The sequence below is a fragment of the Odontesthes bonariensis genome, chromosome 1 (assembly GCF_027942865.1).
Source record: "Odontesthes bonariensis isolate fOdoBon6 chromosome 1, fOdoBon6.hap1, whole genome shotgun sequence".
In the NCBI taxonomy this organism is placed as follows: Eukaryota; Metazoa; Chordata; class Actinopteri; order Atheriniformes; family Atherinopsidae; genus Odontesthes; species Odontesthes bonariensis.
The window spans coordinates 20,399,096-20,414,851 of NC_134506.1; the positions used below are offsets into that span (position 1 = coordinate 20,399,096).

The following is a 15,756-nucleotide window of genomic DNA, read 5'->3' on the forward strand; positions in this document are numbered from 1 at the left end:
CAGTGAGGATCCTCTATATGTTCTGCTGCAGTCTGTCGTAGGTGAATGTGTATCTCAAATATCTTTGCTCTTATACAACGGAGCGTATTGCTCTATAGCTTATGCACAATGTCACAATCATCTTATATGCTGTATCCTTTGCTTTTCTGAGATATGAGGCAACTACATTATGTGCATTTGTTCAAGCATGGATACCTTACCTCTGGCCTCTCATTTAAAAAAATAAGACTTTCACAATAGCTGAAGGCTGCTGCTACATGTTAATATGCACAAAATATTAAATTGTTAATGAAATTCAATACTAAAATAGAAATAGACTGAATACTTTCATCAGGAAGAAGATGTTTTTAAGGATGTCAGCAAATTATTTTAAAAACTGGTGAGGGCACTTTCAGGTATTTAAGACTTGTGCCCCGTGCGCCTGTTTGTTCAAAGCAGTCATGTTATGTCCTTTTTTCAAAATTTTGAATTCGTAATGAGATATCTAAGACATTTTTTGGTCAAGATTTTTTCTGTTGCAGTTTTTAGAGTGTATGGTGAGCAAGTAGACTTCAGTCCTTTCTTCTGTGGGGTTTGAAATATTTGAAATCTGGTCTCCAGCTTTGAGCTACCATGCATAGCATTGCTCCCAGTCAGATGGTCATACACCAGTCAACACTCACATCATAATTCCTCCATTGCATACCTGTCCATAAACCCGGGGCTTCACTGTTGGTCTGTTCCTCTGGTATTTATATAAGCTTTTAGAGGCTAATGTTAAAAACAGCTGCTTATCTGAGCAATTTTTTCATCAATTTTTCAGTTTATTTTTTGTAACGATAACTATTAGTGCTGCACCACACATGGTGCATTTGTGCTAATTTCTTTCTTAAGTGAACTATATACTGTGATTGCTGATGATAATTTTCTGTAAGTAGCAAAGCAAAAAGCAATGTAAAAGAATTTTGACTTCCCATTTACATGATGCAGTGAATGCAGAATGATTTTAATTTAAAGTTAGGTGGAAGGAATAATAAGGTGGATATTTACACTCTGAGTTGGGAGAGTGATGTAGAACTCCTCTGCAAATGTGAACGACTCACTGAATGAGATATTCTCAAACCTGGGGGCCTCAAAACATAGTACTAGGGTTGAGTTAATGGTAGGTACTTCAGACATAGTCTCCTAAGCATAGAAAATATATATTTTTCTTTTTTAATGTAATCTGAACCAAAATAATCTTATAACACAGTATAATTCAAGACCTGTAGATTTTTCTTTTCCCCAAAAATGACCATTAAATTCCTCTGAGCCTGACCTGTTTGACATAAACTGCCACAACCCTTGAACGTACACACACGCACTTGAACGATCCCACAAGGTTAGATGACATTTCTGCCATCCGTGGCAGTACATCAAAATGATAGATTTAAATGGTTCACACCTCAGCGGCCCTGATTCTGATTCATTTAGAAATTTGTACACAGGTTCCTGCGATTTATGTAACCTTCAGAAATCTTGACTGCTCTTAGGTGACAAGTATTGTTGTAGATGCATGTCCATACAACCTTGTTCTGTTATTGTGCTACTTTGGTGCTGGAAAGCCTTGTCATAAATGCTTTTTATGTGTCCTAGTAACAGAGGCAGTTGAGATGTAATATTAATGCAACATAGTGACATAGGGAGTACCATTTTTATATAATCATAATAATAATACACGTCTCCAGTTGGTCCAAAACGCTGCCGCTCGCCTCCTAACTGGAACATGTAAGAGGGAGCACATCACTCCCATTTTAGCCTCCCTCCACTGGCTGCCTGTGCATTTTAGAGTCCATTTTAAGATTCTTTTATTTGTTTTTAAATCTTTAAAAGGACTCGCCCCGCCTTACCTCTCTGAGCTGCTCCATCCGTATGCTCCTGCCCGGTGCCTCAGGTCAGCTGATCAGCTGCTCCTGGAGGTACCGAGGGCCAAGCGGAAGCTCAGAGGAGACAGAGCCTTTTCCACTGCCGGTCCGAAACTGTGGAACGACCTCCCGTTTCACATTAGACAGGCCCCTTCACTGCCAATTTTTAAAACCCGTCTCAAGACCCATTTTTATTCCCTGGCTTTTAACCCAGCATGAGACTCTGTTTCTAGTATTGTTTTATTGTTTTTATTATTTTAATATTGTTGTTGTTTATTGTTGTTTTTACATTGTTCTTGTGTTTTAAGCCTTGTTTTATTTTGTGTTGTACAGCACTTTGTTTCAGCTACGGCTGTGTTAAAAGGCTATATAATAAAGTTGATGATGATGATGATGAATAATATAGTTTTTATATTCCAAAACTAAAGTCTTTCATGCCCTCTCCCCCCTGCTTTCACAGCACTCTGACTATATATAGCATCAGCCAGAATGATGAGGCTATCTACCAGTGCATCGCTGAGAACAGTGCCGGCTCCACACAGGCCAGTGCCCGCCTCACGGTACTCTGGGCTGATGGGTTGCCTGGAGTACCCACCCATGTGCAGGCCGAGGCCCTCTCACCAACCACCATCCAGGTGTCCTGGAGGGAGCCCAATCAGAACACTCAGGACATCATCGGCTATGTGCTCCATATCCGTAGGACCTCAGGTGGGACTGAACTGAAGATCCAGATAGTCATCTAAAAAAGATAACATGAGAATAAGTTTCACTGTACACTTTAGACTGAAATGATAAAGATGATACTGATATTGTCAACAAGGGTCTCATTTCACAATGCAATTTGTTTGAGTCCTCCTCTTTCATTCTCACTTACAGTATAAGTTCAGTCTGATAAGTTAAATGTGTCAACTTTGGAAAAGTAATTAATCATACTCAGATTTACATCTACCGTGTGGTAAAACTGGTGAGACAGTAGTAGTAGTAGTTTGCAAAAGTACGTCAACATTACATAAAGTTGGCAGATGTTTTTGTCCAAAACTGAGTAATTCCATAAGTGCATTCAAACTTTATAGAAGCAAGCAGTAGATGTCAACATAAACTTGAAAGACACCCCTAAAGGAAACTACATATAAGGTCATGTTTACACTTAGCATTAACGTGTCTCCTATTGCATATACCGAATGCTTAAAGCCAAGACCTGCACATATCTGGCTCTCAATAATGGTGTAGGAGGAAAGGGAAAGCATGTTGTTGTACAAAGTCACACACAACCAGTAATGTATGATAATGACTAACTATGAGTAACTATGATGCTCTGACATGTGCATGCTTATTTATACATATGCAGTGAGTTTGCTCACAGCTTTGTGCAAGTGTAAGTGTGCACTTTGGTGTGTGATGAGAGTCTCATAGTGCCAGCTGATGTTCTCCTCAGTACTTCTCTGGGAAAGATAATCAAGGGCCCGGGGGGCCAACCAAAAAGACCTGCCGTAATTACCCCAAGTTGGCATAGCCCAGTGAATTGTGAGCTGGAGGTAGATAGCAGTTATGGATGGGTGTCTCTAAATTAAAAGCAATAAAATGCATTAACACGTCCCATACAACTCCCCCGTTTACCCCCATCATTTATTCCCTCCACCCCTGCAATTCACCCCACCACTGTTATTCAGGCTCTCAGCGCCAAGCTAGATTAGCTATTAACTATCAGAGCAGCTTTGATAAAACCAGTGAAAAAGGCGATATCCACAAATAATTATAGAAACAGACTGTATTAATCGTTTACCTCTCCTCATATTAGTGTTCATAATTCTTATGCCTGCCCCTTTTCTTTCTCCTCCTCTTCTATCCTCCATCATTACTCCTCTAGATCCGGTGGAGATGGAGTATGAGGAGGCTGTCAGTAAGGTGACGCTACAGCAGGTCATTCGTGACCTGGAGCCCTCCACCAGTTATACCTTCTATGTCAAGGCCTACACATCCCATGGAGCCAGCAAGCCATCAGACAGTGTCACTGAGAGCACTTATGGGGAGGGTAAGTTGGGATCAGTCAGACACAGTCATTGGCAAAGCTTTTCTTTCACCCTGAAAATTTTTTTTTTTTCAGAGAGTGGAAGTTTAGGATTAGCCCAATTACTCTGATATTACTGCTTTAATGAATTCAAGTTATTTTGTAATCATAATGATTTTGAAGCTGATGACAAAGATTTTAAAATAAAGCAGATATGTGTCCGAACATACAAAAAAAGAAAAACCTTCCTGTGGATAGATAGGTTTTTACTATTATCATGTTGTTGTACCAATTTGGCTACAATTTTGTGCTGTTTTGCAGTTCCAGCTCCTCCTTCCCTCTTCACGAAGGTGTTGAACAACAGTGTTGTACAAGTGATGTGGGAATCTTCCTCCAAGATGGGCCAGCATCAAGGCTTCAGACTATACTACAGAAGAGCACACGCACCCCACTTCACTGGTCCCATTCCTTTCGCCCGCAACATCACCCAGTACAACATCACTCAGCTGGGTGAGATAAACAAATTCATAGGATCATGACGAATCGTGTCACATGATTGTCTTAAATATTGTCTTTAAAGGATAAGACCGTTTTTTTGACATTGGGCCCTTGATTTCACATTATAACATGATGTTCTACTCACCCCTGCTTGTTGTTGGTCATTTGGAGCTGTTCCGAAGATATTCGCGAGGCGTCCGGCTGCTCTCTTGAGATATTCGGCCATGAAACGGTTTCCTATGGGCAAGCTTATACAGGTACAAACTATGCTGTTTATAATTTATTAATTACTCTACACCAGCACTGATAACGTGGAGGTGCGTCGCTTACTTAAAAAAATCCGGGTTACTAATTTTGAATTTTAGCCGAATGAATAAATAGGCAGCAGGTCTGTGGGCTGCCTGTGGCAGTAGCACGACGATGACGTCAGTAACACCCACTTTACGACAAAAAAATCAAAATTACAATAACCCGGATTTTTTTAAGTAAGCGACGCACCTCCACGTTATCAGTGCTAGTGTAGAGTAATTAATAAATTATAAACAGCATAGTTTGTGCCTGTATGAGCTTGCCCATAGGAAACCGTTTCATGGCCGAATATCTCAAGAGAGCAGCCAGACGCCTCGCGAATATCTTCGGAACAGCTCCAAATGACAAACAACAAGCAGGGGTGAGTAGAACATCATGCTATAATGTGAAATCAAGGGCCCAATGTCAAAAAACCGGTCTTATCCTTTAAGGCTTCAAAACTTTAGTGAGAAAATTATTTGACTGTTGAGAAAATCCTACTCTGTTAACCTTTGAGGTGGAAAACATAGCTATGCTTATTGCCCACATTTGTTGTAGATTTGTGATGTCTGGTGTTTGACTGTCTGGAGGTCATCTTTGCAGATTTTGAAGATGTTCCAGCTCTAAATGACAGAAAAAGATAGCATTAATGAGCAATAATTCAATAACTTCTTTTTTTCTAGGGATAAAACTAGTAACAAATATGTGTCACTGAAAATTCGGTCGGACTGACTTCCCTCCCAGGACACTTGAAAAAGTGACCTTGCCGTTCTGTCTCTCAATCTGTCCAGATTCTTCACTGGTGTATGAGATAAAGCTGCTTGCATACAACCAGCACGGAGATGGTAATGCCACCTTGAGATTTGTTTCACTTCGGGAGGCTCTGGAGAAATCTGGTGATTGACACACCCACATACTGTCCCACAACATCCCTGTGCATTTGTTTAATGCTTCATTCTGCATCTAACATGCTAACCCTGTAATGTGTGCTGTATATCCTCAGTGCTGGATGACCCATGTGACTGTGTGAAAGATGAACAGAGCAAAACATCCACTACGGGCATCATAATCGGTATCCACATCGGAGTGACCTGCATTGTCTTCTGTGTGCTCTTCCTTGTCTTCAGCTACCGCAGCAGGTCAGAACAGACATCCTCACCAACAAACAAAACCAATGCAAACGACTTGTCAGTAACTGTTAATGCCTGGGTTAATGCTTATTGTATGTACAGCAGACAAGGGTTTTATGTGTGTGTTTGTGTAATCCCCAGGCTAATGATGTGTAAGACAGTTCAGGCCACCCCCCAGGCAGGGCACAGTGCAGTGCTGGAATCCTCTTCCTCTTCTCAGGGGGCCTCTGTGCTCAACGGGGCTGCCAGGAGAGAGATGGAGGTCAATGGCAGTGCCGCAGGGAAGAAAGTGGTTGATGGTAACGAGCTTCAGAGACTTTTCACTCAACCCAACACACGAGATACAGGCATGGTGAGTGTTGATAGTGAGAGCTCCTGCTCATAGATACATGGTTGATTTAACACAAACAATACACTTAAAGTTATTTGGAACAAAAACTATGATTTAGTACAGCACGAGTTATATTGTTTGTAACAAAGAACATCATTTTTGTTAGTGGAGGGAGAATTACGACACAAACTGTCCACTCTGCCCAAATGTCTTTTGAGAGATTATTAGAAAAATCACAAAAGTTCTTACCTCTAGTTTATTTTAATTTTCTAGTTGTTAAACTAGTACAGTTGTTTTTTTTTGCCAACAAAATTAAGTACTGTAGTGATGCAATATACCACCACAAAACTTTTCATGCGTGTTTACCGAGTAAAAAGGTGCCAGAAATCGGTGCATGATCTGATACGTATGCACCATTCCTGACAAACTTCTTCAGGTCTTTCTGAAATTGATTTGAAGCTTTTCATTTGTCATTTACACTGTTAAAATCACTTGCCAAATCTTAGGGTTGGGATAAATGTGCTGAGCAGAGCAACTGTACAAATCATGAAACGGGAGAAAAAACATTGACTTAAGGATGCGTAGTTACAACACAAAACATGACTTGGCGTGTTATAGCTATGCTATTTCATGACACCAGGCATCAGGTGCTTATTCCACCGTATTACACAATGTGCAGTCAGTGACGTGCAAAAAAAATCACAAAATGCATCGTTATAACATGTGACATGACTTGGCGCTAAGGCACTAATTAGAACTACATTATTTCAGAGAACCTCCCTGGGCCACTTACTGGTGTTTGGACTAACTCGAAGCTATTGCCCTACTCCATACTCCTACGCCCTACTACTCAGTGTTATTAAAAACAAACACAGCTTCTGTAATAAAGAAAAGTTTACCTTTAAATCAGCTTTTGAAAATAGTAACACAGTGAAACAGATTTTCCACACACTGTAAATGTTTACTGTAGGTTGAAGCTACAACTTTTAGTGTTTACCTTGTAAATGATTCACATCTCAACAGAGGCATGTACGGTATTACAATGTGATAAGAAAAGTACTAAAAAATTAAAAAAGAGGTATCGTGATCATCCCATCTTATGCCATCCTTCCTGTCTCTCTTTCCAGTCTATAAAGATTCAGATGTCCAGTTCATTTGAATTTGTTTGCATGTGTTTTCAGTCAGACTCCTACATGCTTAACGACACCCAGCTGTCCACAATACCGCTAGATGAGTATGCAGTGGAGAGGGAGACGCAGTTCCAGGAGCATCCTGCGGCAGGACCGGCTCAGCAGGACCAAGGCTAATCATGTATGAAGGCCCATTCACACGACACTTCCTTGTGTCCACTTTGACTTTTTCTCACTCAGGTTGACAAGTGTTTCTCTTCAAAGTAGTTTTTCCTTTTGTGCAAAGAATTTTTTTTATTAGTAAGTTAAGAGGTTCTGGAGGATCTTGGACTCTATGTTGGAGTGTTTTTGGCAGGGAGGTTTCCAGCAAGGCAGACCACTTTAAATGTTTTTTCGGTCTTTAGGTTTTTTGGCAGCATATAAAATAGACACCCCAGAATCTTAAATAAATATATATATACATATATATATATATATATGTATATATATAAGTTATTGGTCTTATCTTATCTTATATAATTTTATATGGATGTCAAAAGACTCCTGCTGCCTGTTGTCAATCACCAATGATCCCACCGTCATACTCACAGAAGACCTCAGCCTTTTTCCAGGGATTCAATATATTCTGTCTCAGGACTTTGTTTCAGTGAAATCAGCATTATTATTATTTTTTTCATGAGTTATCGGCCTTCATACAGGTAATAGACTCGGCTCTGTAAACCTTACGATTTAACAAAAACCTACCTCAGCCGGAATGAATGTCATGGGAAGCTTATATGGACTTGACCTTCCCCTGTGCTCACAATTACTTTACATGCGGAGAAACCGTTTGGATGGAAAACTACAAGATCAGGTGCTGCTCTACCTCAGATGTCAAGGATTATCTCTCCTCTCCTGCTTATCGTCGTGAAACGGAAAAATGAGCATCCAACATAAAGCACTTCCAAATGCTGAAATTAATGTTCTACCTCAAGATAACAATGTCAATGTTGTCGCTGTTGTTTTTTTTGTTTGTCTTTTATTTGCATAATGAAAACCCTTCTTTATCCCTACTTTGTAAAGTCCTGGCTTCCCACTGTTGTTGAATATAAGGTGTTTGTAAAGTGTCAGTACCTCATGCAAGTTGACAGACTGATAACATGATTTACATGATGTGTTGAGAATATGTATGAAATATCCTGTAAGCTTTCTTTCTAGATGTTATTTTATTTTGAAAGTCATTGTATTTTTTCACTGGTTGTTAATTCAGTTAAATGAAAAGAACATTAGAGATACACTGCGTTGCGCATCATATCTTCAGCACTGAATGAGATGTGATATGTATTACTTAATTGAACAAGAAACACTAATACACAAGCATAATAGAAGTAACTGCTGCACAGTTGGTGCTGTTTCATGTCTGTGTATGTTTGTGTTTACATTGATTGAATGAATGTTGTCATACAAATATGATATATGTTAACGAAAAAAGAAAGCAAAAATCTTAAAACAGTTCCCCGGCAGGGGTTTTCAAAATCTGAGACTGTAAGGCTCCCCTCAAATGAAGTTTGGAAAGCGACACATACACACAAAGACATATCCCATGCACACTTAACAAGTGAGGCAACATAACCGCATATTGCTGTTTGACATATCCAGACTGCAATAAGTAAATAAACGAACAGTCGAATTAACCCTGATATATCTGAGCTCTTCAAACTCACCAAAAATTTTCAAATTCTTCCTTTGATTACTGATGTAATATTTCCTAAACTCCATTAGCTGAGTCTCCCATAAAAGTAATTTTCAGAGGTCAGCCTCACTCGTTGAAAACCTCTGAGATAAAGAAATTGTTTGTTCCTTTTGGAAAATGTTTGCTGCTTTTCAGCCTTGAGATGAGAGGGTCAATATCTCTCGTTCATCCCTTGTTATGTTTTCTTTCTTCATCACCATGAAGTTGTTTGAGTTGTAGGTGAACAGCACAGCTTGGCTAACCCACCCTCAAATCTCAAACTGCCTTATTCACAATATTGTTGAATACAGAGATCAACGAAGAAAGTCAAAACGAGTTAAACTTCAACTCTAGCTGACATTTTGGGAGAAATTCTCATTTCTCTTTCTAGGGATAAGTTAGATGAGATGAATGTTATTACTCTCATTTTTCCACTTTAAATATATAGCTACAGTGTGCTAACAGTCAGCTTAGCATAGTATAAAGACTGGAGGCAGTGGTAATAAAATCCACCTGCTAATTCCTCTGAAGCCCACTAATCAATACATCTTGCTTAATCTGCAGAAAAGCCAATGCATAAAACCAGATAGACGTTACAAATAGATACGAGTGTTATTGATCTTCTCATCTGGCTCTGAATAAGAATGTGAATAAGTATTTTTGCCAAAATTCTTCAACAACACAATAACGAGAGAGGTATTGATCTTCAGGCAAGCGAGCAAAACAGCTATTTCCCCAAAAGTTTAATTATTCCTTTCATAGCTCAAATTGATGGCAGTGTATCTCTAACCCTTTTCTAAAGAAGTAGTGTTGCAGTACTTTTGGTCATTTTGTTTTCTTATCACATCACCTGCCTCCTCTTTAAACAAAGCAGTAGCCTTTTATTTGTTTGGTGCCCAGTTGATAAGACACTTTCCTATCTTACTTATCTACTGTAATTCTTCCCAAATCCACAGTAGCTGCTCAGCCTTCTCCCTCCTGTCAACTTTGACTAGTTAAAGTGCTTCAGGAACACCAAGTTGTACCCGTTAGAAACTGACAACCGCAGACGGAGAGCTGGCTGAGGAAGATAGACAGATGTTGGGTGGCTGAACAATCACAGGGTCTCACACTGCGGCCCTCTGCACTGTCACGCTGTACAGGAATTTCTTTGATGCATTATAGTTACCTACCTCAACCCTGTTTATGGCCTTTCTCTCAGGTCTTAATGAAGGAAACTACAGAGTGCGAACGAGGAAGTAGTGGAAAACACAACAGACTGTAAATTATAAACACATAGATGTTGCAAGACTCATAGGTATTAATGGAGGGAGAACTTTTCAGGACCTTTTAAGTTGTGCACTAGCTATTTAAACAGTTCATACTTACTAATCTATGTTAATGTGTCAGATTATTATTATTTTTTTATCACAAGCTTTTAACTTTATTTTCTCTTCTCAAGAAAACTGAACAAAGTGGGGAACACTTACAACTCTTTACACACCATCCACAATATGGGTTTAATGATTTTCCCTTCTGGCAGAACCTTAATAATTACTTTAACTAAACCGAATGTAGATTATTCATAAGAGTAGTCAAGATGGAAAAAAAATAGTTCCTCTTATTCAGTGTTGGGAACTATATAAAGATGGTTGCATTTAAGCCAACTAGCATGTTTAACATTATCCAATTTTTTCACAGCTGTGGTGTTGAATTCCAAAATTCCCTTCTGGCATTAAACCTCAGATAATTATGTGTAATAAATTGGTCATACCGCTGGTAGTGAAGATGCTAACCCCTGCCTGTTTTACTGACAGGTGACCGGGGCAGTGGGTTAGATGGGCACCATATCTTTATTGCCATTGAGTCAGGTGGTTTAAAAAGAACTGTAATATCGCAACTTGGAGAATTATATTCCAGATGAGAGTTGTATGTGTCCCCACAACAGGTGTCATTTTATTGTTAAGCGAACCAACATTACTGTTCTGCATACACAGTTTCCATCTTAGTAATCATCTTAATGTTATGCTTTTTAGATTTATCTGTTCATGCTTATTTCTCTGCAGATATTATGGCATCTATTTCTTGTATTTAATTGTACACTTTGGTGTTATTATCATGTTGGAAGTTTTGGGGCGTTAAATTGTCAAAACAGCTGAAGAAATGCACCCAACTTAAACGTCTCCTCTGTGTATATTTATCAATCACCAATTTGATATTTTCTCTCCAGGGCGGCTGCAGCCTTAATCGGTGTTTTTACCTCTGTTGGGAGTAATTTCCCTTGGGATAGAAGTGGTGTGTTTTCTTCCGCACTTTGTTCCTCTGTTTCTCGTTGTAATTTAAGTCTAATCTCCTGCTGCAGGAAATCGCTCACCCCCGTGGATGTAACAGGTCTGAGTGCCATACTATTTAACCCGAACCACTGTGAACATGGTGCAGTGACGATCATGTTTACGTGATTAGACTTTGATAGGTCGGGTTGTCATATTGCTGTTGAATATTACAACTTCTTTGATTTAATGGGGTGCTTAAAGCAGTCATCACTGATTGACGGATGCTGTAACTCCATCAGCAGAGGGAATGATGTGATTCCTTTGCTGACACAACTTTGTGTTCTATGTTTTACAGTCTTGGGAAGTGCTCTATCATCAAACTCTGCGACTGTCAGTTAGCTATCCTTCTTTGTTCTTTTTTGTGAATCCAAATCTTTGGTCAGAGACTGTGTGCTCAGGGACTCTCTGATCCAAGCATTATATGTATTCCAACATGACTGGCCTTATGGATTTGATTTTCTTCCTTAAATTAAGTATTTGCCCAGGTCAGACAAATATGCTTTAAAGGGTGGCCATCTCTGTTGGTCCTTTAAGTAAATAACAGATATATTGGCAGAATAATGAATATCTAACTGTGTTATTTGTTCCTTGTTTGGCCAGACTGCTGGAAAACTGAGCATGTCTCACTAAATAGTTCATCTGCCTCCTTAACATATTACAGTTGCTATGGAGAAATATGTGACAACACTAACATTAAAATGACAATTTTGGTTGTTCTTAAGCTTTTAAATTACAACAATTTGTTGCGTTCTTTACCATATGGAATATATGTATTCGACAAAATAAGCCTTTCAAAGACGTTAGCATGAGCTTTAGAGATTTGTGAAAAGTTGTTATTACTCACTGTTTTCTGACATTGTAAAAAGCGATGGATCAACTGATTCAGAACATGATATGTAGATTAATGTAGAATGAGAATTGCCGCTGTTTGCTGCTGTAAATTTGCGCTCAGGCTCTCACAAAGAAGGCATCCAAGACTGGGCATGCACAGGGCTTGTTTCACATTAAATATGCTGCCAGAATATGGCTCTAACTCTTATGACTACTCATCTGCCTGTGCAACTGTCTCTCTTTTATTATACATTAACTTAACCCAGGTAAATAGATCAAGTCAAAAGGACAAGATAGGTTTAGTCCAGCTTGGTTGACATTGTATTGCCGTGTGATGTCTGTTTTGGAGAGTGACTCAGCGAGGGCATATTAGAGACCTGAGACATTCAGATTCTTTTTACTATTTATTTCTCTACCAGCCCACACACAATACAATCAGCCCTTTCTTCAAATATCTTTGACATTAGTCAAACTGGGGCCAAATTATTATTATGACACGATTGTGAACTGCTTAAAATTCCATTGAATTTGAACCGCCGTGTTCTTCACTGGGACCCCAATACTGTGTCAAATAATGCTGAGTTTCAAGGTTTTCAAAGTAATTTATTGTCAAATGGTGATTTAATGTAAATGTACTTTGATGTTTGAAATCAGTATTATATTTTACATACTTCTTCCAAGAAGGTGGATTGAATCCAGTGTATTTAAAGGTAGTAGGCAGAGAAAAATATGAAATAGATCTGCATGAAAAAAAAAGAAAAGGAAAAAAAAAAAAAGCTGACGTGTTATTTTAGCTCAATTGAAAAGTGTTAGTTAATCCTTATTGGACTTGTGATGGTAACACTGTGATATTCAGCCAAATAATGGCAAAATAATGTTGTGATCTCAGTATGGTACTATTGATGGTCCTGTCTCACATAGTCAGTCAGTCTATTTGATGGTGTGTATTGATGAAAAAAGGTCGAGTGACCTTTTCTGTTGACAGTCTGTCTTGCCCTCGCTGGCGTCTGATGATCACCTCATCCTCATCCTGTTCCCACCTGGCATCCTGTTCACATAAGTGACTCGGGGTGAGGGCCTGTCAATCCTGGTACCTTTAAAAGCAACACGTTGTCTTCATTTTCCTTCACAAACCATCTTTTCTTGAGGAAAATGTTTGTTTATATCGATGTTGTCAACACGAGCTAGAGCCACCCTCCATGCAACTGAAAAATCAAATCTCCTAGATATCTAAATATCAGATCTCCTAGATAGACTGTGCTCTGCTGGTGTGACCGATCACCGCACCTGTCCTTTAAATTCAGCATCAAACATTAAAGTCAGAGACAGCTTCTTGGTAAAAACACCATTCTTTAAGTCTGCCTACAGAGACGTGGATTGTAAAATGTTTATGAGTACGGCATCACAGAGCAGCTTCAGTCTGGCTGCACCGCAGGGAAAGAGAGAATTTAGAAATCCCTGACAGGGGAAATTATGTCAATATCTTGTCAACATATCAAAAGACGTAGGCGTAAGAATGTTCGACCCGCTCATGTCCAGTGCTGCTGAGTTTATCTCATATGCATAAAATCGAGGAACTTATGAGGTTACTTTTAATCGTTAATGCTACAAACTGAACTTTAGTTTTATTGATTTTAGGATTTAAACTTCACAGATATTGTCCCAAACTCCAGTGGTAATAATTGATTAGAAATTACAGACTCTAAAACTGTATTCAGCAGTAATCTTTATGATGGAGTTTGAAGCCTACTGAGTCTTTATGATTTATTCAAACAACAAAAATAAAAAATATTTATATGTAATTTATCAAGTGCTTAACATTCCAATTCCAATTTAATTAGCTTTCAAAATAAACAGGTATTATTAGATTTGGATCCATCAGATGGATGTATTTCACCTTTTATTGACACTAATAAATCAACAATATATTACTTTTCAATAGCTGTATGAAAGTATCTGTTAATTTGCTCTTGAATGCATTACTTTCTTCTCTATCAGGTTATTCTTGCTTTAGCAAGTTTAAGTTTAGCAAAAGCTGGTACACGTCATTAAAATGAAGAAAAACCTCCATTTCATCTATGCAGTTTTATTTTTTAAGGTCCTGCAGGGTTCAAACATGGTGCCAACCTAATGACAAAATCTTATATCTCCAGCTGTGTAAACTCTGTTATGTTTCTCTGATTATCTGATTGACTATTATGGAGGAATAAAGGGAGCACAATCTTTAGATTTAGCTCATAATCATACATGAGTGCATTTGTCTGTCTGTCTGTCAGTTTTTCTGCCTGTCTGTCTTGTTATATGTCTGTCTGCTGAGGTCACTGCCAGTATCTCCTTTTCACCCACAGTTTTATTCAGGTCAACACAACATGTTTTAATACATGTTCTCAGAGCATTGTCAGGGATCACTACTGTATGTCTCCACAAAGTTTTTTTTTTTCTTACACACCCTAGACCAGGGTGTCATAATTATTGATTATAAATATCTATACATATCCACATGTACTGTATGTGTGTATGTATATGTGTAAAGAATAGACCATTTTTGGTGGTTTGTATTGTTTTAGGGTTCATTGTGCAACACTGATTGAAAGGAAAAAAACAATAACAGTGATAATAAACTAGCTCTAGTAATAGTAAACCAGGGTTGTTTTTTGTTTTCTGTGTCTATGCGTGTGTGTGTGTGTGTGTGTGTGCGCGGGTGCGTGTGTGTTATTGTGTGTTAGGTGTTTGCTCGCTTGCTTCCTTCAGTCCACAGAGATGCAGCAAATCAATGTGATGCAGGCTTCTGTTCTCTCTTCATTTTACCTTCCTGTTCTCCTGTTCAGCACATTAACTCATGGCCTTCTGGCCAGACAAAGAGTATTGAGCCCAAGGCCCAGAGCTCCTGGTCGATGAAGCTTGGTCCCGGACTTCTAATCACTCTAAATCCCAATGCATGAGTGCACTTTGAGACAAAGGCAAGAGTCCAATATGAATCAACCGCCTCTTTATCTTTCTCTCTCGGGTAACACAAGAAAAGAGAATTTCATTTTTGCTCTCTTTTTTGGATTTCTTGGGCCATGTTGGTATTGAATGTTTTACTCAGTGGGGCAAAGTAAAAGAGAGTTAGCACTTACATTATACCTCCACTGACAACATTCCCAGCTACTGAAGTCAAGATGACAAAATTCTAATCTCACAATTTCAGTTTCTGAGCATTTTAAACATTTTTTAACCATATTTGTTTCCAACTGTTGTGCATTTTCCAATCCAACGTCTTATTTAACACCTGAGATCTGCAGACTTTCAGGGCACCTTCTTTTCTACCTCCTACTTAAGTGGTTTACATTAGCAGACTCTTATGTAAACCATTGCATGAAGACCTTTTTACAATTCGTTTGACCGTCTGAGTGCTTCTTTCTTTGAAGAAAAAAATAAATGAACTAATTCACAGGAAAGAAATAAAGCAAACCTACGAAAGAGCAACAGGGGAGAAATCCATCTTACCCTCATAAGAATTGTGAAGTTGCGTGGTGCAAGATTTCATCCTTTCCGTGTAGCTGCTGTTCATGTGTGTGACCATGTATGTCTCTGGAGGACTTCAGTGGCAAAGGGAGGGTGTGTGTGAGTACTACTTTATTTTTGATATGGA

The 15,756-nt window shown here is 38.8% G+C and overlaps 1 protein-coding gene across 1 annotated transcript in view; it reads left to right on the plus strand.

The window, feature by feature from the left end:
* The window catches only part of igdcc3 (immunoglobulin superfamily, DCC subclass, member 3), a 73,031-nt gene extending 58,044 nt beyond the window's left edge, over nt 1–14,987 (plus strand). The window contains exons 8-14 of the mRNA XM_075456562.1: nt 2,344–2,591; nt 3,751–3,915; nt 4,213–4,401; nt 5,469–5,573; nt 5,681–5,816; nt 5,949–6,159; nt 7,320–14,987. Of these exons, the coding sequence (XP_075312677.1) occupies nt 2,344–2,591; nt 3,751–3,915; nt 4,213–4,401; nt 5,469–5,573; nt 5,681–5,816; nt 5,949–6,159; nt 7,320–7,445 (1,180 nt within the window). The 3' untranslated portion in view covers nt 7,446–14,987. The remainder of the gene's footprint in view (nt 1–2,343; nt 2,592–3,750; nt 3,916–4,212; nt 4,402–5,468; nt 5,574–5,680; nt 5,817–5,948; nt 6,160–7,319) is intronic.
* Nucleotides 14,988–15,756: the final 769 nt, after the last annotated feature.